This window comes from Cuculus canorus, chromosome 3 (genome assembly GCF_017976375.1).
Source record: "Cuculus canorus isolate bCucCan1 chromosome 3, bCucCan1.pri, whole genome shotgun sequence".
In the NCBI taxonomy this organism is placed as follows: domain Eukaryota; kingdom Metazoa; phylum Chordata; class Aves; order Cuculiformes; family Cuculidae; genus Cuculus; species Cuculus canorus.
This window is the reverse complement of record NC_071403.1, coordinates 90,135,012-90,156,439: the sequence shown is the minus strand read 5'-3', so window position 1 is coordinate 90,156,439 and position 21,428 is coordinate 90,135,012. Positions and strand designations below refer to the sequence as shown.

Below are 21,428 nucleotides of genomic sequence, written 5' to 3'. Positions count from 1 at the left end.
GCGGTGGGGAAAATCTGTTCCTTCCAAAATACTGAGTTTCTCCAATAACCTGGAGGTTAACAACAATCCTGCAAAACAACTGACCATATCAGAACTCGAGGCTGAAATGTCTGTTTTGCTTGACAAGTGAAGCAGACACACAGAGGGTGTGAGGAAAATAACTACAAATTTAGCAAGAGGGTATCAGAAAACATTTTGATGATTCAGAAAAATTTTATAATCTCAAAAGTGTATGCAAGGCAATTGGGGGGAATCTTTGGCTGTCTTCTCTTGCAAAAACAACTGCTGATTAACAAAAAATAAGCATAATGGTAGGCCCGCACCATCAGCACACATGAAAACCCCAAAGAAACTAGTCCACCATCCTCAGAAACATGAGAGATGTGTTTTGGGTAGCCACTATATCCATGGAGCCTCTAATGCACGGACAGTTATCCCTCAGCTCTGTTCAGTGCTGGTGAGGCTGCTGGGCAGCGTACTCCACAAAGACACGACTTCACGGGAGCAAGCTCATGGTCTGAATGACAAGAAACCTACAAAACGTGATATAGACTTACAAAAAGTTTGAAGAAACTGGAGTCTTTGGAGGAACTGGAGTCTGCATTTCTGCAGCACAAGACCGAAGACAAGTAACAGAACATGAACGGCAGCCAGAAAGCTGAGGAGCAGCAGCTCTGCTGGGCATCCGCCATGAACAAGATGAGAAATGGTAGACTTAAACAGCAGCAAGGATGCTTCAGGTTAGATCTTAGTAAAAAATTTCCAGTATGAAGGCTGATGTGATGAAGCACTGGCAGAGGGTCCTTAAAGGAGAGGTGGAGAATTTTTAAGAAGAAGATTAAATGCAAGAGGAACAGGAGTACACCTGACCCTGCTTGAGGTCAGGAGGCAAGATGAAGTGACAGCCCATGTCCCCATCAAATGGAGATGCATGTTGTAGCTCTGAGGCTCTCCATTGGGCCGTACAGTAGACACTGCAGAAGAACAGAGATTACCCAACCGACCGAGGACAATAAAGCAGATATGAGCACAGTAGACATCCGAGTACAATGGTGGCCACATAACCAACTTCAAAACTAGAAGCTTACCAAAATTCTTTTCTCCCTTTCCTTTTAGATTCCCTCCCCCTCCACAATTTTAATATAATTCCAGGAATTTGATGTGTATGTAAAACTATATTCTTAGAGCTATTATCTCAATACTACAGGTTCGATAGTGAACTGTACATTGCCTTAAAACTCTGAAATAACTTGTCATCGGCTCCATCCACTTGCACATTTCATTTTTCCTCTTACTAGCCTTCCCACCCTGCTTCTACTTTCTTATTTTCTTTCTTTTTTTTCTCCCTACACTGAGGAATTATAGTGAAAAGCAAGATAAACAAAGATGATTAGATGAAAGCCACAACCTAAAGTATGAGAGATTTATTTTATCCTTGGTGTCAGCAGAGTTAAATACATCAGGGAGGAATGAGGGATATGGATAACTGAAAGGTTTGTTCATTTGAGTTCACCTCTACAGCAAATTTTCTGCTAGATCCACTTCTGAGAAAGTCAGAATGTAATAAACAGAGTTATTCTCTGTAGGGTTATTGACAAGAAAAAAAAAAGTTATAAGTAGTATTGATTTGGGGTGAAATGGTAGAACATGATAATCAATAGAGCTTAGTCAGATATAAAATAGGAGTCACACAAGTCATGACAGGATTATTACAAGGGCCAAATCCTGCTATTAGCTAAGGAAGGGAAGAAGCTATAAATGAGATCCAAGATGTAAGCTGTGGATAGTTTTATAGAAAAAATAACCCTTAAACTATTCCTTTTCATTTTTAATAAGGTAGTTTCTATTTCAGCATATTGTTACTGCTGTTTTTCTAACGCTTTTGAAACAAATTCTTTCCACCTCCATAGTATTTTCATTAAATGTCATCAAAGCCCTTTTCACGTCTCTGAGAGAAGTATGATTATCCTTATTTAACAGATAATGAGAAGATAGAAAGAGATTGGGGCTACATTTTCCAAAGCAATCAGTAGCGCCACGTGACTTTTGTCTGGATATAAAAACCCATAAGACAAGAGTCCCACAGAAACAATACTTTCAAAGGTCCCAGGAAACCACAGTTCTGGTCCATGTCAACAGCTGCTTACAAGTTCTCAAACTCTGGGTCACAAGCTGTGTAAGCACAGTACGCTCTCTCAGAGATACAAAGAGCCCAAAATAGGAGAGATCCTAATTTACAGTCCTCTGCTCTAATTACAAAGCTCATTATTTTTCTCCACTCAAATTACTCAGGGCGAAAAAAAAACCCCAACATCCATGTACTATACCACACGAAAGAGCTATTACAGGTATCTATATAGTGCCTAACTTACAGGCACAACCACAGTAGAAAATAACAGCAATAAGAACTTAAGACCAGCAATAAATACCTTTTGCTGGCTATTTTACCAATGCATAGTTGTTCAGTGTGTTACTGTTTCCTAGACTATGGACCAAAAAAAAAGTTCTTGAAAGATCCTAAAATGCCTTATGAATGGAATTTTATATAGATTTAGTTATACCAAGATGAAAAGCAGTGGTGTTAATAACGATCAACATCACACAGGAATTTATTGCAGGCTGTGATGAAGACTACAGTGTTCAAGGAAGACATAAACCATATTTTGAAGAACCTCTTGCACTAATAAGCTAAATAAATGCCAACAACCAAACTGCAGGGCATACACAGCCTCAGGGAGAAGAGGGCCTTGGAACAGCCTCATTTTTATGAATGGAGCCATAGGAAGGAGGGTAGAGAAGGACAGGAGCTCACTCAACTCCAGTTGTAAGGAAGGCACAGGAGAGGCAGAATGGCATCATCACGCTGAAACGTGAGCTGTCCAGGGACTGAGTGTAACGCAGTTGCAGGAAAAGAAAAGCCATTGATTCCTAAAGAGGGGTTCGTAGAGACTGGAACAGTTTAAAAGCTTGTTAAGCTGGAATCACATTGGCAGTCACAGAATTTCTACTGGAAAACAGCGTTATCATCTCCAGATAGAAAATTAGGACTGAATCACAGCAGGAGGAGGTTGGAAAAGATGACCTTTTGAGGTACTCTCCAGCGGTATTCCTCTAAGTCTATCTTCAGTGACAGAAAACACATCTATATCGGAGCTGCTTGGGCTTAGGTATTCAAGTTAGAAAATTTTGCCGTAAGTCTTTGGCATGAGAAGAAGCCCAGGCCATTTTTACATTGGACTCTCTCTGCCTTAGTGATGCAATTCAATCATAAAATGGCTATTCCCCCAACATTATACCATGCCGGAGCAGAAACATGAAGCTGCTCTCATCATCACATCTAAGTTAATTTTACAGCAACACAGTTTACTTTAAGACTTTTCCAGCAATCCAAGTCTAATTATGGAATCAATTTAAAGCAATTTTGTAATTAAATGTACCTGCTGAAAATATCTCACAGCCTCAATAATTTAAAACGATAGTGTAAAAAATGTAATTAAAATGAAAAATGCCAAATAAGGCGAGGAGAGGGCTGAAGGACACTGCATTTTCAGCCCCAAATCGTCTGCTTTCCCCAGCTGCAGGGGGATTTAGCACTAAGAGTCAGCTGAGAGATGTTTGACTGGACCGCAGAAGGGGGAAGGCTTCTTTTTTTGTTTTTATTTAAAAAAAAAAAAAGGGAGAGACACCGTGTCAAAATCACGCTGTACTTACACGGGACCACTGTTCCCTAGCCGGGGCGAGGGTCTCCGCTCCCGGGGTCCCCACGCAGGGTGCTGGAGGCTGCGCGACCCCGCGGCAGGCGAGGCGGGGGCGAGAGCTGGGGGCGAGGGGTGGACGAGCCGGAGCAGAGAAGGGTGGGCGAGCTGGGGACGAAGGGTGGGCGAGCTGGGGGAGGCGAAGGGTGGGCGAGCTGGGGGAGCTGAGGGTGGGTGAGCAAGGGACGAGGGGTGGGCGAGCTGGGGTAGCGAAGGGTGGGCGAACGGGAGGGCGAGGGGTGGGCGAGCTGGGGGCTGCGGTGAGCCGGGACGGAGCGGCGCTTCGCACCCCTCGCAGGGCGCCGTACGCAGGGGTATGGAGTTCGCTCCCCGCTGCCGGGGGAGGGGGTGTCTCGGCCGGGTCGGAGGGAGAATCCGTGCCCGTGTCTGCTCACTCACCGCCCGCCGCCGACCCCGGGCCGAGGCTGAGCGCCAGCGGCAGCCACAGCGCCGCGGCCAGCGCCCGCCGGGAGGGCACCGCCGCCGCTCGCCCGCTTCCCATGACACATCTTCTGTCCGCCAAAGGCATCCGGTTCGCCGCCGCCTGCAACGAGAGGGAGAGAGCGAGCCGCTCCGCTTGGCCGCTGCCCCCAGGCTCCGCGCCGGCCCCGCGGGTCGCCCCTCACAGCCGATACCTGCGGGGATTCCCCCCCCCCCCCGCCAGCGCCGGCGGGCACCTCCGCGGCTGGTGCCGCTGCCTCTGCGGCTCGGCAGCCGCGCACACGCACACGCACACACACAGAGACACGCGCAGGCGGCCCTACCTGGGAGCGGGGCAGCGCGGAGCCGCAGCGCGCACCTGCCCGCGGGGAGCCCTGCGCTGCGGGAGCGCCGGCAGCCCCGGCACCGCGCACACACCGGGCTGCGGCACCGCGGCGGGTCCCGACGGGGACGGGGACGGGGGGAGCCGGCTGCACTGCGAGGGGGAGACGGAGAGCCTTCACACGGGGAGAAACGCGAGGTCAGGGCTTTCTCTGTTTCTGGTCGGGTGGGCAACTCAGAGAGGGCAGAGGGGGGAGGATTTAGGCTTGAGATTGGGAAGGAATTCTTCACGATGAGGGTGGTGAGGCTCTGGCACAGGTTGCCCAAGGAAGTTATGGATCATAGAATCATAGAATAGTTTGGATTGGAAGCGTCCTTAAAGATAATCAAGTGCCAACCCCCCTGCCATGGGCAGGGACATCCCACCAGACCAAGCTGCCCAAGGCCCCATCCAGCCTGGCCTTGAACACCTCCAGGGATGGGGCATCCACAACATCCCTGGGCAACCTGTGCCAGTGTCTCACCACTCTCATGGTGAAGAAATTCTTCCTAATGCTCAGTCTAAATCTGCCTCTCTCCAGTTTATACCCATTCTCCCTTGTCCTATCCCCACAAGCCTTTATGAATAATCCTTCTCCAGCTTTCTTGTAGCCCCCTTCAGGTACTGAAAGATTGCTATAAGATCTCCTCTGAGCCTTTTCTTCTCCAGGCTGAACAAGCCCAACTCTCTCAGCCTGTACTCATATAGAAGGTGCTCCAGCTCTCTGATCATCTTTGTAGCCCTTCTCTGGTCCCATTCCAACAGCTCCATCACCTTCTTACATTGAGGATTCCAGAACGGGCACAGTACTCCAGATGAGGTCTTACAAGAGAAGAATAGAGGGGCAGAATCACCTCCCTCAACCTGCTGGCCACACTTCTTTTGATGCAGCCCAGGATACGGTTGGCCTTCTAGGCTGCGAGCACACATTGCCGGCTCATGTCAAGCTTCTCATCGACCAGCACCCCCAAGTCCTTCTCTGCAGGGCAGCTCTCAATCACTTCACCCCCCATCGTGTACTGAAAACAGGGATTGCCCCGATCCAAGTGTAGAACCTTATACTTGGCCTTGTTAAACCTCATGAGGTTCTCAGAGGCCCACTTCTCCAGTCTGTCCAGGTCCCTCTGGACGACATCCCATCCTTCTGGTGTGGCAATGACACCACTCAGCTTGATGTCATCCACAAACTTGCTGAGGGTGCACTTAATCTCACTGTCAGTATTATTGATGAAGAAACTAAACAGCACCAGTCCCAATAAGGACCCCTGAGGGACAACATGATGCCCCATCCCTGGAGGTGTTCAAGGCCAGGATGGATGGGGCCTTAAGCAGCCTGGTCTAGTGCGACTTGTCCCTGCCCATCACAGGGGAGTTGGAATTAAATGGGCTTTCAGGTCCCTTCCAACCCAACCCTATCCATGATTCTGTGATCTTTAGGATGCCCCGTGCTTCATCAGGTACACATAACGTTATGTATGAGATACGTTTATCAACACCAATGCCCATGCCACATTATTCACAGTTTGTGGGAGTGAGAAGGTGTATTGCAAAGCACTCTTGCCCATCAGCTGCTGTGGAGGGAAGGCAGGAGGATGCCCTGGCCTGCCAGTTGAAGCAATTTGCCTGTTAGGAAGCAGCACTCAGCTGGGTTTAGTCAAACTGTGAGATTCATTGCAACTAATCACTGAATAGGACACTGCCTCATGGCTTGAACAGCTGTGGGATAGCTCCATATTTCCTCCTTAGTACACTGAGTTAGGGGCAACTTTACCCTTTACCCTCAGCTGGGCACTGCAGGCCTTCCCTCACTCAGATGGAGTGTGTCCTCTAGCTGAGAAGGTCGCAGAGATGGTGTTTGTGAAGCAGACTGAAGTGTGTGGCACCCTCCTGGGACACTACAAGGGGAAGAAAACTGGGGACAAGAGAAGACATGTTTGTGACAAAACGTATCTGGTCTCAGTGCAAAACCATACCCAAATATACATGGGCTTCTACTAACAGCATGTGGAAACAGTATACCCTGATGCTTCAAAGTTAAGAGTCAGTACTGGTAAATCTGTGCGTACAGATGAAATTGCTTTCAAGTGTCTCACCTACCTGATGCTTTCTCCTCTCAGTTCTAATGTAAGGCTATTCAAGACAGATTTTAGGTCAAATCAGTTCATCATGTATGAGTTCAAAGAGCAGTGTAGGAAGTGTCATTCTTTATCTTTTTACTCTTCGCTGGAGAAAATGGGCATCTCAGAGTGAAATACAAGTCTTCCATTAAGAAAGGAAAAGTGTGTGGCCAATTTTCAGGTAGAAGTGTGTTTTATCTCTGGGGTGCCTTTGGTGCTTCTTTTAAAGAGGAAAATTTGGAAAATATTTTCACCCAAGCATCATTTACTGACCAGGTGAGTTACTTCTCAGTCCAGCCCAAAGAGAAAGTTTAGGTTAGTAATAGCTCTTCTAAGATGAGCAGCACAAGTACAGGTCCAATCACATGATGGAGGTGGTTCTTCTGAGGCAATAAGCTGCTGGCTACTACAAGTGGCAGAACAGAGCAATAATGCAGCAATTCCTGTTTTCTGTAATAGAGGGATCTTTATTTTGATGTCACTGGTAGCTTTAATTTTTTAAATCAAAATAACAAAGGATGCTGTCCCTAGTCAGCTAGCACTGTTTCTATTTTACACTGTTTGAAATGCAAAGGGCTGGCTGCTAAGTCTGTGTTCAATGTGGATGGGGGAATTATGCCCAGATACATGCTGGCCTTCCATGGAGGAAGAGATAGATGAAGTAATGTTAGTCTGTGTTAACAGCTACTACTTAATCCTCCTTACTGCTCTTTACCCTTTTTTTTGCTGTGCTCCTGATGCCATTTAGCCTGAGGAAGGACAACCAACCGCTCTGGGTGTCCAGCAGCCACCCTGGGTGAGTCAGAGTACCACAGCTCCAAACAACACCAGGAAATCAATGTTCATTTGTGCAGTGGCTTTTCTTCAAAATCTTAATGAATTGTAAAAATTCACCTCTTGCTGAGCTGTGTATGGATGTAGGGTGTAAGATGGAGATGGTGGCCAAAGGGCTGAGGGAGGCTGGCTCCCCGGGAATGAAGGAGTTTGGTGGACATTCCTGTCAGCCAAGAGCAGTGAAGGACTCCTGCAGCCCAGAAAAGCCCAAATTGAGTCAGAATCGGGAGGAGGTGGAGGAGGATGGAGCCTGAGGCAAGCCCAACCACAGAGAGATAGAGGGGAAGGAGTTGCTCCACTTTGGTTTGTACTTTTTTCTGGAAGGGGTAGATTGCCTGAAAGGCTACAACAGCTCAGTGACCAGAACTGACATCTGTAATCTATTTTAGAGCATACCCCTAAGCTGAAGCTGGGGCAGAGCAATGATCGACAGGCTGGACTTGAAGCACTGAGCTGCTGTTACACAATACAGACTGTTAAATAAAGGAGGATTTGTCCCCTAACGATCAGCCCCCAGTGTTTCACAGCCACAGAATTTGTGATTTCGTGCCTTCCTACACCTGGTCAGCTCTCTGCTATTTATTTTAAGCAAGTTTTTCAGCCATGCCTCAGACTTGTAGGGTCTGACCCTGAATTGCCTCCAGACACCAGCGCTGACGCAGATGGGGTGAAAACAGGTCAGAAATATGATGTGACCTTTTTCTTCTCAATTGGTCATCAAAGAGCTGCTTCCATCTCCCTGCACAGCTTCTGTGGCTAAAATTGCCTCACATAAGCAGTCATCCACCAGAATCAAGAAAACAAGCACCAGTCCTTCTCTGCACCCACCAAAAGCAGGTTCCTATTGCCTGGGCATGTAAACACCAAAGAGTTGCCAGTAACGGGGGAGATCTCCCTTTCCCTGTAGCAGGTCGTAGATGCTGCCATGTGGTGAGAGGCATTTCAAGCTGGCTTCGCCCGCATCAAAGGGAGAGGGATTCAGCTCCCCTCCAGCTGGTGTGCACAGCAAGCTCCTGGCTGCTTCTAGTAAGTGTAGGGTGGGATTCCCATCTACATTTTGGCCGTTTGTGGGCTCACAGTGTCTCTCTTCTGAAGCTTTGTAATCTTCCTCACGAGTAAAACAATTTTGTTTGTATTTGAAGTTACAGGATTTTATTTTTATCTTGCCATACATATCTTATTCACTAATTTTTTTGTCTTCCCATGCACACTCATTTATTTCATTATCTTATTTTGGGATCCATGGTGGAGAAGAAGCTGCATTAGAAAATGCAGCTAAATGCATCCAACCCCAAAAGCAGTCCCTCCCTGCAGGCCAAGTGACAAGAGCAGTCATAATGACTCTGCTCAGGACTAGGGAACTTGAAGACCATGCCCACCCTACACATGACTTTACCCCGAGTCCTTAATACAATATAATCATTTCCTCTCTGTGTGTAGGAAGTGCTGTTTAAAGCATCCAAGACAACACATCGTACTGCTGCCAGTCCCCATGGTACTCCTGCAGTGTGAACCTGATGGTAGGTGTTACACAGCTGGTGCTGTGGTGTGGAAAGGTGTTCGAGGATGCTTGAGGATGCAAAGCTAGGACAAAAGGAGGACAGGGGCCGTCAAATCTGGCGTAGTCTGATTCCCACTGCTTCTCTGGACTGAGTTATTTCCAGAACTGCAGACAGGTATTGTTTCAAAGGGAACAAATCCATTCACTCCCCAAAAGAGCTAGGGAATGTATTCAGATGAGTGCAGCATGGACAATCTGTGAGTGAAAACAGAGTATACAACACCCAAAGAGCTGCTCAGTATGTAAGGTAGGAGTCAGATGGAAAAGAGGCTTTAAAATCAGAATTTGCAATACAGCTCTACTCCTGTAACTGAAACAGCTATTTTGTATTCTGGGATATGACAAAATTCATTAGATTATTCCCTTTTTACCTGAAGCCTCTAGACACCCACTATTGCAGTTATTCCCACAGTGTCCTATGCTCAGCAGCTCAAGAACCTGAGGCTGTCCAGGATCAGGAGACACACGCGGGGCTATGTGTGACATGCGCTGTCAGGGCACTCCTCCACACCAGCCAGTTCAGGCTTTCCACAGAGCAAACACTGCAAACAAGGTTGGAGTAATCTGGTTCTGCCTGCGTTTGCTGGACAATGTAACAGTTAGAGCTCTCATCCAGGAATTGGGAAACCAAATTCCTTAGTCCAAAGGAGCTCAAATCTGTATCTCTTTGCTTTTGTCAGTGTACGGACACTATAAATGCTGAAGCTCCATCTATGTACATACATTAAATGGTACTAGGACACCAAATCTGATTTCTCTGTGTTCTTAAAATGTTATCACACCATTAGCTTGGGCTACGTAAGGCTCTTCTAAGCCTGGCTGAGGAGATGCTACAGGACAGACACTGTTCTTTTTAGGTGGTTTTTGTACAGCTTCTCAGTTTCCAAAAGCAAAGAATCATATAGACATCAACTGTTCTGTGCCAGTTAGTCTCACTTCATGAGAATCCCATCGGCACCTTTAATTTGCTAGCAAAAATGTAATCCAAAATATTAGGTACTGTCTTTGTGTGATTAAGTACTTTTTAATTTTATGAAACCTATTAAGATATTCATTCTCCAGATTTTATCTGCTAAAAAGCAAGGTCAAAAAAAGTTGTCCTAGTCATGCAGGTGCTGGGTCGATAGGTTTCCCCCTTTAGTTAGATTCTGACTATGGTGAAAAGGGTGTAGTAGTGATTTTAGTTGAGGGTAGTGAGAGAATTTGTTTGTGGCATTGAGAAACTGTAAAAAAAGCCATCAAGACAGGTTAGTTGCAGTTGAATGAGTTTCGGGGTGGTCAGTCCACAGGGGAGAAAAAACAGCTTTATGCAGAAGCCTGCAATTCATTATTTTTAAGTATAAAATGGCAATGACTAGCACTGAGATTTGGCTGCCAGAACTTCATTCCAGGCTCTATGTATACATCATTGCAATACATCCTTCAGACCTCCTGGCTACAGATCACCTTTCTTTTTCATCAGCCACAGGGAAGAACTATTGCTTCCCTTCACCTCCAGCCCACAGGTATCATGTTATTATAGACAATTCTGTATGTACAAATAAGAAAAATAATTTGGTCACCATCCAATGAAATGCAGGGAAGTGCTAAGGGGAGTCCTGCACAATAGGCACAAAAGTATCAAGAGCTAAGTTTAATAATGACCTTGTCATATTCTTACTGCAGATAACAGCCTAAGATATGTGATATTACTTGTAACAGGCTCACGTCTTCAAACATTTCAAACAAACACGTGACTCTGCTAATTTTATCCTCTATAATTGAGATAAACCATTCAAGCACACCTAGAGTATGCTGTATTTCAGTTTTAACTCAGAAATATTAACAAGCCTAGATTTAACAAAAATAAGGTGTGCATGGGTGACCTGGGGAGGGGAACCTTACTAAAACATTTAAGAATACGAAGATGCTTTTCAAAGAAAGGTTTTATCTTCTTAGATGTTAATGTTGATTCAGAAGTGAATGAGTTCCCGAGTGTTTTTCAATTGGTTTCTAAGTGTGCTTTGTTTCCTGCCAGAGCATGCCTGGTGATCCTCCTCTTCCTTGTGACATTGCCTTTGCTTGACTCTGCAAGAAGCTACTCCCTACACCTCTCTGGGTAGATTTATATTGGAAATCTTGACTTCATCACTTCAGTTCATGCCCATCTAAAAACGCAGCTTTCTCGCCAATGTCTGCCTGGAGAAGGTGATTGTCATCCATCCAGTAATTACAGGGATTGCAGGAAAGAAATTATTCTAAACAAAATACTTTAAGGTGATTGCTTAGAGAGACGCTTGCCTCATAAGTGTGCTTTAAAGAACAGGTATGCAATTAGGAGAATAATTATTTTGATAAATACTGGACCACTAACAATTACCATGAAAAGAAAGAAAAGCAGCCCTAAAATAATTCTGCAGATGCCAAGTGCTGGTTGCTTTCAACTTCTAGCAAATTCAAATGAGAGTTGAAGACACTCAGTTTCTCAGAAAACCAGAATTTAAGAGGAGGCTTTCTCTTCTATAAACATTTCCCTTCCCCAAACACTCTTGTTTGAGGGAGGGTGGGGGGTGGGAGGGGGCATGAGAAGATGAAAGGGAATGACAGGAGTACAGAAGAATAATTCTTTTTTCCTTCACTGAGCCATTAGCACTGACAGTCACAAAACCACATCTGGGACAAATACACAAACATTAATAACCAGCCATCAGTGTAGTTTTACCCATTAGTGCTAATTACATTTCATTAGAAAAACTGGCAGCAGAGGGAAGGTAGAGTTTGAACTAATTTCTTGTTTCCAAATGACCTACATAACTAATGAAAAGTTTTAATTAACAGAAAAGTATACTTTATTTTCACTTCCATCAACACGGTTTAGAAAAGAGTACAGAAAAGAAATGATACTTGGCTAATTGGAGAATTGGACTACATTGCCCTTAGTGGGAGGTCTGTTCTTCAGCTGAAATACGTGAAAATTTTTGTACTTTTCTGATTACAGCTGAATTGTACTTGCCACTGGTCCTTTGACTACATTTGGCCCTTGCTTTCCATTAGACAACAGTTTCTAGCAGAATAATGTGAACAAAAACAATTCCAGGACCTGAAATAATTTAAATCAGTTATCAGTGCTTTTGTTTTCATCCCCTTGGATAGGAAGAGGCTAACAAATACAAAGTGCAATATGCAAGGTTTGATTTGCAACACCATTTTGAGCATGAATGGTGTTCATCACCCTTAAGTATAAATTCATTAATAATTTTTCTATGTTCAAAGCACACTTGACGGAGTTAATTTTCTTTGTATTATGATACCTGAGGCTCTGCACAAGAGGACTTTGTGTCTTTTGCCTCCAGCTCATTACTCACCCAGGGTTGGCCTGGGTAAACTAAGGTGCCCAGCCCCACCCATTTTCCCAGTGGAAAAGTTCTCAGGTCACACTCCCTAGCCCTTTTAACCCATCTGGCAGAGGCAGCAAAGAGCAGCATGAGGAGGCACACATCCGAATGCCACTGCACCTTCAGGGTGGGCACACAGCCTGTTATGCAGGGAACCACATAGGGACACAAATGCCTTCCTATCTCTGCCTGAACTCACAGCTATAAGCAAGACCCTTGGACTCAGCTCCCCAAAGGGGCAATTAAATTCGAAATTGCAATCTGCAGACCCCTGTTCAGCCGCAATTTAACTTCACTCTTTCTTAAAAAAAAATCCCAGGGGTTTGAGGTTTGTTTCTGGGTGCGGGCTCAGCCTTGGCAGCAGGGATCTTGTGCTTACCTAGGAAGTATTGTACCTCCATGTGCTGGATTGACAGGACCATGTTAGATAGCAAGGTGCTTCTCAGAAGAAGGGTCTCTTTCAAACTGGAATGCACGTGCCTTCTCTTGTCCAAATCAAGCTGCTGAGCTCTCCACCCAGGTGCAGAATAAATCTGCTTCCATGGCCCAGGAGATTCAGGCCCTTGCATCTCATGTATTTGCATGGTTTGTATAGACACAGTGTGTTTGCCTAGAAGCATTTCAATAACTATGTAGAAAAGTGGAGAGGGAGGGGGAAAAGTGTGCTACCTTTTCTACCTTTTTCTTCACATAAAGAGCAGCCTTATATATTCCTTCAGGACACAAGGAAAGAAGAAGGAGGAATCCAGGTGGAGTCCCTGTGAGAGAGGAAAATTAAAGAGTTGAAGCACGTGTGCTTACCTGTATTTTTTGAAAGGCTATGGTGTGAATAGAACTGCTGTTTGAGAACCCTTCCAGCGCAAAGACCTGTACCTTTACAATCCTGAGAGCAGGATAACAGAAAAAGATAAAATGTCACCATTTTACAGCACTACATGATGGCTAAGTTGTTGAGATTTTTAATACTGGGTCCTAACCAAATGCCATGCAATACCTTAGCTCCATAACTCATAGTCAAGTATGCATTTGGTAAGAACTCAGTTACATGCATCTTATATATTCCACACATTTTTTTCTGTTTCTTGACAGATGGAGGTGTGTTAACTTTATTTTGTAGCAAAGACATGCAAAAGCCACAAAAGTATAGTTGCATCATTGTTACACTAGGATTTTTGCAACTTACTTTGGCATGTGTTCTGAGTAAAAAAACGCTGTATCAAGATGCAAAACTTTTCCAAGAACCCTCAAGCAACAGCCATACAGTGTGAATTAGCGCATTCATAGAAAAGTAATCAAAAAGAAAAAGCTACTAGACAGTGATCAGCATTAACACATTTTGAAGAAGCAGAGATTTGAATTTCAGCTGTTCTTATCTCTAATTTCCATGTTTATTTTCTAGTTTTTTTATATAGCTACAAAAATAATTTGATTCAGCTGTAGCCACATTACCACTGAGTTGTGCCAATTGTATCAGCTGTTCATTTGGCTCTCAACACAGGCAACAATTCAGGTTCTTTCAGGTTTCTTCCTGCATGTGATCCTTTTTTTTTTTTTTTTCCTTTTTGATGCTGGATTTCTGTAGTTGAATATCTGTCAGTTTTTATCAGGTGAAATGATAAAAAGTCTAAAGCTGTTTAGAAAAAACATGATCACCATTACTATGCACTGTTGCCACCTGAAAATTTATTTTCAATAAATTAGCTTGAACTGAAGAGAAAACTAAACTAGATTATGTTGGATTAGTTATTCTCCTTTAGCAAAAACCAACCAAACGAAACCCGGAAAAAAAACCAAACCAAAACAAAACAAAAAAAAACCTGAAACAAACAAAAACCCCAAAACAAAATAAACCCCAAACAAACAGAATACCAGCAGTTCTTGAAAAGGGGGAGGAGTGTGCAAGAAGTTCTCTGTGGGAATATAACAGAAAGATTGGCAAGGAGGAACTATGAGCATGCTCTAGTGGTCTTGCAGCTGGGATGCAGAAAAACACAAAAATAATTATAATTGCCTAGTCTCGGGTGCTTAACAAGCAGAACCTTTTGTGTTTAGGTAAGATAGGCCTGGAAACTCAGTGCCATCCTAGAAAACATGCTTGAGATTCCAGCCTTGCTGTGAGAAAGAGCAAAGCACAGTGGAAAACTACTCTGCTTTCCCCTGATAAATACAGGCAAAGTGGCAGGCTACACATGCAGTTTTTCTAGAGAGGACTGAGCTCTGCGGTTCTTGTGTTCCCACTTGCATTTCCTCTGCCTGGACGCTGTCTCAGAGGTGCCCTGGATCATGAACAAGGACCAAGCCCCACAGTGCCTGTGTTTCTGCTTGCATATCTTCTGTCCAGGTGCTGTTTTATTGTTGTCCCTGATTGTCAGGTAATGGAAATAAATCTTTTTCATTTTATCTGTGGCTTTGTGGTTGTTCCTGCACTCTGCCTGCATTCAGCTTACACGGCCACAGTAAGTCTACGCTATCCCTGCTGCTATGTGTCAGGGTATGTGACTTTGGTGGCTGTTCCTCCCTTCTGTAGTCCATGGAAAAGGGTCTGTGGGTCAAGAAACACTGGGCAACTCAAGGCAGGACGGCAGGGCAGGAGGGAGGTAAAAGGGCATAGCTGGAATTGGGGTGAGTAACCCTGTGACAATCTGTTTGGTAATGGAAGACATGAGAGTGAGAGAGAGCAAGCCTTCTACATCTGGAGAAAGAGAGGGCTACAGTCTGCCAATGACACGGCATATGTCAATAGCATGGATCGGGAAAGCCTCTGAAACAGTGCTGTCTTCCTCTTCGTGTTCCTGCATTCTCCACACAAGGTCTAGTGCACCCTCCCATAACAACTCCCCAGAGCAAGGGCTGAAACATCACTTAGCTACACAGAGGAAGAAGTTCTGTCTTTTCTTTCTGAGTAAATTGACTTCCCCATGGGAGTCATCTAATTCTTCATGCTTGCTAATGAAAAGTGAATCCATCCAGGTCTAGGCTTCATCAACAGGTTAGTTGTTATAATATTAATTATTCCTTTTTTTTTTAAGGTTAGTGCCATTTAAAAGTGTTAGGTTATATTATTTGTATGAGGTGATTGCTTTCTTTAAAGTGTAGAACACGAACTGAAACGAATCCTAATTTCTCTGGTATAGCAATGTCAAAAAAAGTTTTAGTGCATAAAACATCAGTTATTATATACATGGATGGGACCATGTATGGTAGTGATGATGGCAAGGGCTTCAGTTAACAGGCTAGGTCTTCTGATCAGACCTTCTATGTGTCTCTAACCTTTGCTTTTCTTTGAGTTGTCCCACTATATACAGAATCACAGAATCACAGAATCACAAGGTTGGAAAGGACCCATTGGATCATCGAGTCCAACCATTCCTAACACTCCCTAAACCATGTCCCTAAGCACTTCATCCACCCGTTCCTTAAACACCTCCAGGGAAGGCGACTCGACCACCTCCCTGGGCAGCCTGTTCCAGTACCCAATGACTCTTACTGTGAAGAATTTTTTTCTGATATCCAACCTGAACCTCCCCTGACGGAGCTTCAGGCCATTCCCTCTTGTCCTGTCCCCTGTCACCTGGGAGAAGAGGCCAGCTCCTTCCTCTCCACAACCTCCTTTCAGGTAGTTGTAGAGAGTAATAAGGTCTCCCCTCAGCCTCCTCTTCTCCAGGCTAAACAACCCCAGCTCTCTCAGCCGCTCCCTGTAAGACTTGTTCTCCAGCCCCCTCACCAGCTTTGTTGCTCTTCTCTGGACACGCTCCAGAGCCTCAACATCCTTCTTGTGGTGAGGGGTCCAGAACTGAACACAGTATTCAAGGTGTGGGACATCTGGAACACAGGGAGGCTGAACAGGGGCAGGACCCCCAGATGACAGGGACACACCAAGCTTCATGATTCCAGCTGCTTGAGCTGGTGGTCCGTGTAATCTGGACCTTTTCAAGCCACCACTGCGCTCCCCAGTGCTGTAGCTGTAAGGGCAAAGATGGTCTTGGCTGAGCTTGCTCTTGCCCTGTGAGCAGCAGGAGATGGGGGCTTTTGAGTCCCCACCCTTGCTAGCCACTGCCTCTGGCTTGGCTCTGCTGAACTCCTGTGCAAGGGAGGGAGAAACCTGTGTTGGGCTCTAAAAGGCTTTGCCCAGTCCTGGGAGAAAGGGCAGGAAGAAATGGGCAGTCGTCTCTTGGAAAGCGGTTCCTTCTCTTCTTTGGAGCACAAAACTTCAGGCTTGCTTTCACTGTTGAGAAGCCTGTAGTAGCCCAAGACCCTTTTCAAAGGGACCACTCCGTCCTGGGTGATCACAGCCACCAGCCCCAATACTGGCTTTGCAGGGAGCTATGACTGTCTTACACGGTGGTAACTCCCTACAAAGCTCCTAACGAAAAGATCGAACTGTCCCATGACTACTGAGAAAGGAATTGAAACTATTTACTATCAAGCCTTTTTGTCCCTTCTCTATTCCCCACATTTCACAAATTCTCATCTATAATTGATTGTTATATATTACACTTTCTTATTGATCGTACATCAATGCTTATTGGTATTTGCTGCTTTCATTTTTTCACAGTTTCTGGATGGCCTTTCAGGGAATGCTATCATCTTTCTTGGCACTGGAATCACAGCTTTTTGGCTGTTTAATGAGCTCTTCTTGAAAGAGCTCACAGTTCTCCATCACATTTGCGCCTTCTGCTTTTTTTTTTTCTCACTATCAGTTTCACTGTTTTTCCTTCATCTTTGAGAAACTAGTCCTTCTGAAACACTAAAAATGTGTAAAAATCTGTTCTCTTTTTGCCCTATTTGAATACTATCAAGCAGTGAATACTGTTCCATCGTTGCCCACTCAGATTTACCTGTCACAGAAGGATCCAGAACAGATCTGATGTAGGGTAGGTGTTTGAAATAAAGCAGTTACCTATGTGAGTTTTAGGAAAAAGTGCCTTCAAAATAGTCTTAGAGGATATTGTAGTTCTTTCCATACATAAAGCTTGTGAAGAAAATGGAATTGTGTATGCGAAATTTTGTTGCAGCTGATTTGAATCCAGGAGTCCTATTTTGGTCCATCATAGTGAAATCAGAAATTATTTTCCTAACAGTTGAGACTGTTTGAGTAACAGGTTGTATTTCAGCTGATGATTTATGTATGAATCCGAGGGAAAAGGTTATTTATGATGGCAAATGTGGGATAAATTGCAAAATTTTGCCTATACCTGAAGCTGAATCACAAAGCTTCAGCCTATATTTTATTCACAAGCTTCCTTCTTAATACATTATTTAGCAAACATTATTAGGGATGCAGTATTTTGATGAGGAGTAATGGTTTTAAGCTGAAAGAAGAAAGATTTAGGTTAAATATTAGGAAGACATTTTTACTGAGGGTGGCGAGGTACTGGAACAGGTTGCCCAGCGATGTTGTGGATGCCCCACCTCTGAAGGTGTTCAAGACCATATTGGATAAGGCTACGAGCAACTCGATCTACTGAATGATGTCCCTGCCTATGGCAGACGGTTTGGAACCAGATGGCCTTTAAGGTCCCTTCCAACCCAAACCATTCTATGATTCTGCGATTCTATGAAACATAATATTATCTCATTATATGTGGTCTTTGCCCCAAAGCATTTGCAGTCTCATTCAGGCACCAAAGATTTTTTTTTTTCGGAGGAAAAAAGAATGAAGTAATTAGTTGTGAAATAAACGGATATCATTTCAGATTAGAGAGGAGACTTTACTTAAGACATCATCCAGAAACTTCCATCTGCAAGGCACATATTCTGCACCAATGGTAGCAAAAGACGTTACACAAAGGACTTCACTCAAAGCAGAAACTGGTCCTCTTAGATTATGACAGTGAAATAAATTTACATATGCCTAGGTCATAGGTCCATCCACAAAACACAAAGGGTGGTGGTTTCAAAAAACATACGTTATATTCAATCCTCCTTACTTATGCTTTTCCGTGTGGTTTGATTTCACTAGGAGCTGAAACCATTAAGGTGCACCATCCTCAAGTGGAGCTACAGCATTCAGAATTATTTCACCACAGTTCAGTGCAATTTACGTCTCATATGCCTGAATGCAGGCAGCCCATGAATGCAAATGTGAAGGATAATTTCATTATTTTTTTCATAACTGCATAATTTTAGTAATTAAAACCTTTACTTATACTGATTCAGGAGCTAGCAGAATATTATACTGATAAGCTGAACTTATTAAATTTTTAAACCTCACTAGTAAATTTGTGGGCGATGCAAGCCATACTTAAAAAGCTTTGAGGAGAAAAATGGTCAAACAGCATTTTGATTAGTACAAATATATTTATGGGAATTGTCTCCCCAAAGTCATTTTGATGGGAACAGATGGGCTTTTTCACACACCTGATTCTATGGCTATTTTGCAGTGTGTCAGATGTTTCTGAGGCACAGATGTTTCTAGGCAACATTTACTGAATTCCCCGAGGGAAAATATCAGCATAGGAAAAGCAAAACTAAAAGCTGCCTGACCCAAGAGCTGTACAGAGTTAGCCTGTTGTCTAGTCTTTCAGTTGTTCAAGGCCAAAGAAATATGCTTATTTATTTCTTTCGGCTTTGGATCAAGCTTTTAGGTTATGATCCTCAAAATCAGTGAGAAACCCAAACAGCAAAGCCAGAGAGACTCTTAAGGGCGCATTGAAAATAACTTGCTCATCAAGTAATGATAATCATTCAGTCATGTCCATAAGCATGCACAGGGCATGGAAAACACATGCAACAAAGCATGTGTGTTATATGAATGCCCTGATTTTATATATGTTTTGTCCTGCCAAAAAAACCTGCAAAACCCACAGAAAATAGGTGGAAGAGAGCAGAGCTCTGTACAGATTTAATCACAGTATCTGGTACCAGGTTAGCTTAAATGAAAAAGAGATACGTCATCTCACCTTTCATAATTCATTAGAAACATTAAGTTAGACACTACAATAGATTTAGAAGAGTATGTGACTTTTCTTTTCACCGTGCCTTCTCTATTTGTCTGCCAGAAAGCTCTTCTATATGAGTATCTTACAAGACTGTTAAGTTACTAGTAAGAAGAGCAAACATTCCAAAAGATTTAAAGGTTTTACCCTCTGGATTACCTACCACGATGATTTAATGCTAACATGCTGCAGTGCTGACTAGGGAAATGTCATTCATAAGAATTTTTGGGCTATTTAGTATATATAATACAATGGTTATAATTATTGGACAAGTTATTCTGTGAACAGGGGACCAGTGTTGCATCCAGTCCCTCAAATCCCCTCCTAGCCCAGGCATTCCATCTCTTGCCTCCTTCAGCAGTCCCTGCCACTGGTGCCACACCAAACTTGCAATGGGCTCTACCTGTAAGTCTAGCATGCACAAACAAAGAAATATCTGGTTAATTGTCCTGTTGGACAGAGTCTTTATTTTCCTGATGCCTTCAGAAGTCTGTTTATCCTCACTGCTATCCAAGCAAAGGCAGGTCTGACATGATTGCTTTAGGCACCTGCTGGAGACCAAGATCACATGTACTTTGTAATTCATGGGAATTCATCTTTGACCTCAGTAGTTAAAGGATCTTTATTGAAATCTTTAGGCTATCTGCTTGCTCTTGTTTGTACTCATACAGGTCATGGTGATGAATATACCTCCTATGCCTGTTCACAGGTAAGTACACATACCAGCTTTTTGAACATAAAAGTCCTGGCTGAGAATGGAGAATTTACAGTTTCAGCTTATCTGTGCTCTGCTGCGTTTATGAGGTAGCAAATTGTATAGAAATGACACGACAACAAGAAAAAGGAATGCAGTGGGTGAAATTCTCTTTTCTCACCCCGGAATCACTCTCTGGAGCTATGCTGCTGAAATAAGTGGATTTACACTCAAGTAGATTAGAGCAGATTGAGTTCCTAGACTGTCACCCATATCTGCCTCTTATCTCATCATTGTCATGGTTGTGCTATACTGTTTAAAACTGTCAAGGAATGATACCCCCATTTAACACTGCCCACAGATCTAAAATTTTAACTGTACAACAGCAAGGTTTTAGCTGCTGCTGAATTTGATGTCTACTTTGGTTCTTTGAGAAAAAAAAAGTTGTTCATAGCCTTAGCCTTTTCCTAAGCCCCATTCACAGTGCTGCTCGCTCACATCAGCACCAATTTCACTTCAACTCTGATCAAGCAAGGTCTTGAATAGCTTTAAAGAAGGAGGAATACAAAGTTGCTTCTGATCTTCCTAACAGCACAGCAAATCAGGAACTTCCCCATAAAGGATTAGAGTTACTCCAATGGAAAACTACCATTAAGCCAACTCTGAAGGTGGCAAAACGGTAGCTAACTACTGATGGGAAAGAGGATGATCTCAAACACCTGCACATTGCTTCTAGCAATCATAGAAAATAGGGCTGGAAGGAACTACAAGAAGTCCTCTGAGAGGTTTCTGGATCATTGATATGTGATTCCGTGACTTCCTGCAGAAGCTTATGCCATTCACTGTGGCTGTAGAAAATAGATTATTCCCACCATCTTTGCAGCTGCTCTCTGCAAAGTAACTGAAGACTGCTACAATGTCTTACTTTAATCTTCCTGGTTCCTTCATTATCTTGTTAGGTCATTTTTTCTGGAACTTTCATCATTTTCTTTGCCTTTTTCTAAGCTCTCATCAGTTGGTTTAGATCTGTTTGAACTGCAGTGTGAGAAGCTGAACACAGAAACTTGTAAGCAGAATGCCCCTGTATCCTGCTATATGTGGCTGCCTTTTTAAGTAGCACAGTCCTAGGCATGTGTCTGGAAGTCAGCATCATAGGTCTTCTGATCTAAGTGGCTTTCTTTTCAGCCTCTGCAGTATCTCTGTCACCTCTGTTACATTACATATCCCCCTGTGATAATTATCCTGAAGTTATTGTAAGCTCTTACCTCTCGGTTTTCAGGTGTAATTATTGTCAATAACTGTACAACGGAAGAGCTGCTACATTCTAAGAAACTAACCTGATTAATGCTGTGA

At 43.8% G+C, this 21,428-nt stretch overlaps 1 protein-coding gene across 3 annotated transcripts in view; it reads right to left on the bottom strand.

Annotated features, from left to right (window-relative positions):
- SUSD4 (sushi domain containing 4) overlaps positions 1 to 4,652 on the bottom strand; it is a 73,960-nt gene extending 69,308 nt beyond the window's left edge. For 2 of the 3 annotated variants that reach the window (XM_054063693.1, XM_054063695.1), the window contains exons 1-2: positions 4,520 to 4,652; positions 4,155 to 4,299 (exon numbers count right to left, since the gene is read on the bottom strand). In XM_054063693.1, coding sequence (XP_053919668.1) covers positions 4,155 to 4,284 — 130 coding nt within the window. In that variant the 5' untranslated portion in view covers positions 4,285 to 4,299; positions 4,520 to 4,652. Of the gene's footprint in view, positions 1 to 4,154; positions 4,300 to 4,390; positions 4,491 to 4,519 lie in introns of those variants that run through there. The other variant, XM_054063694.1, reaches the window with a different exon arrangement.
- Between the last annotated feature and the right edge of the window lie 16,776 nt (positions 4,653 to 21,428).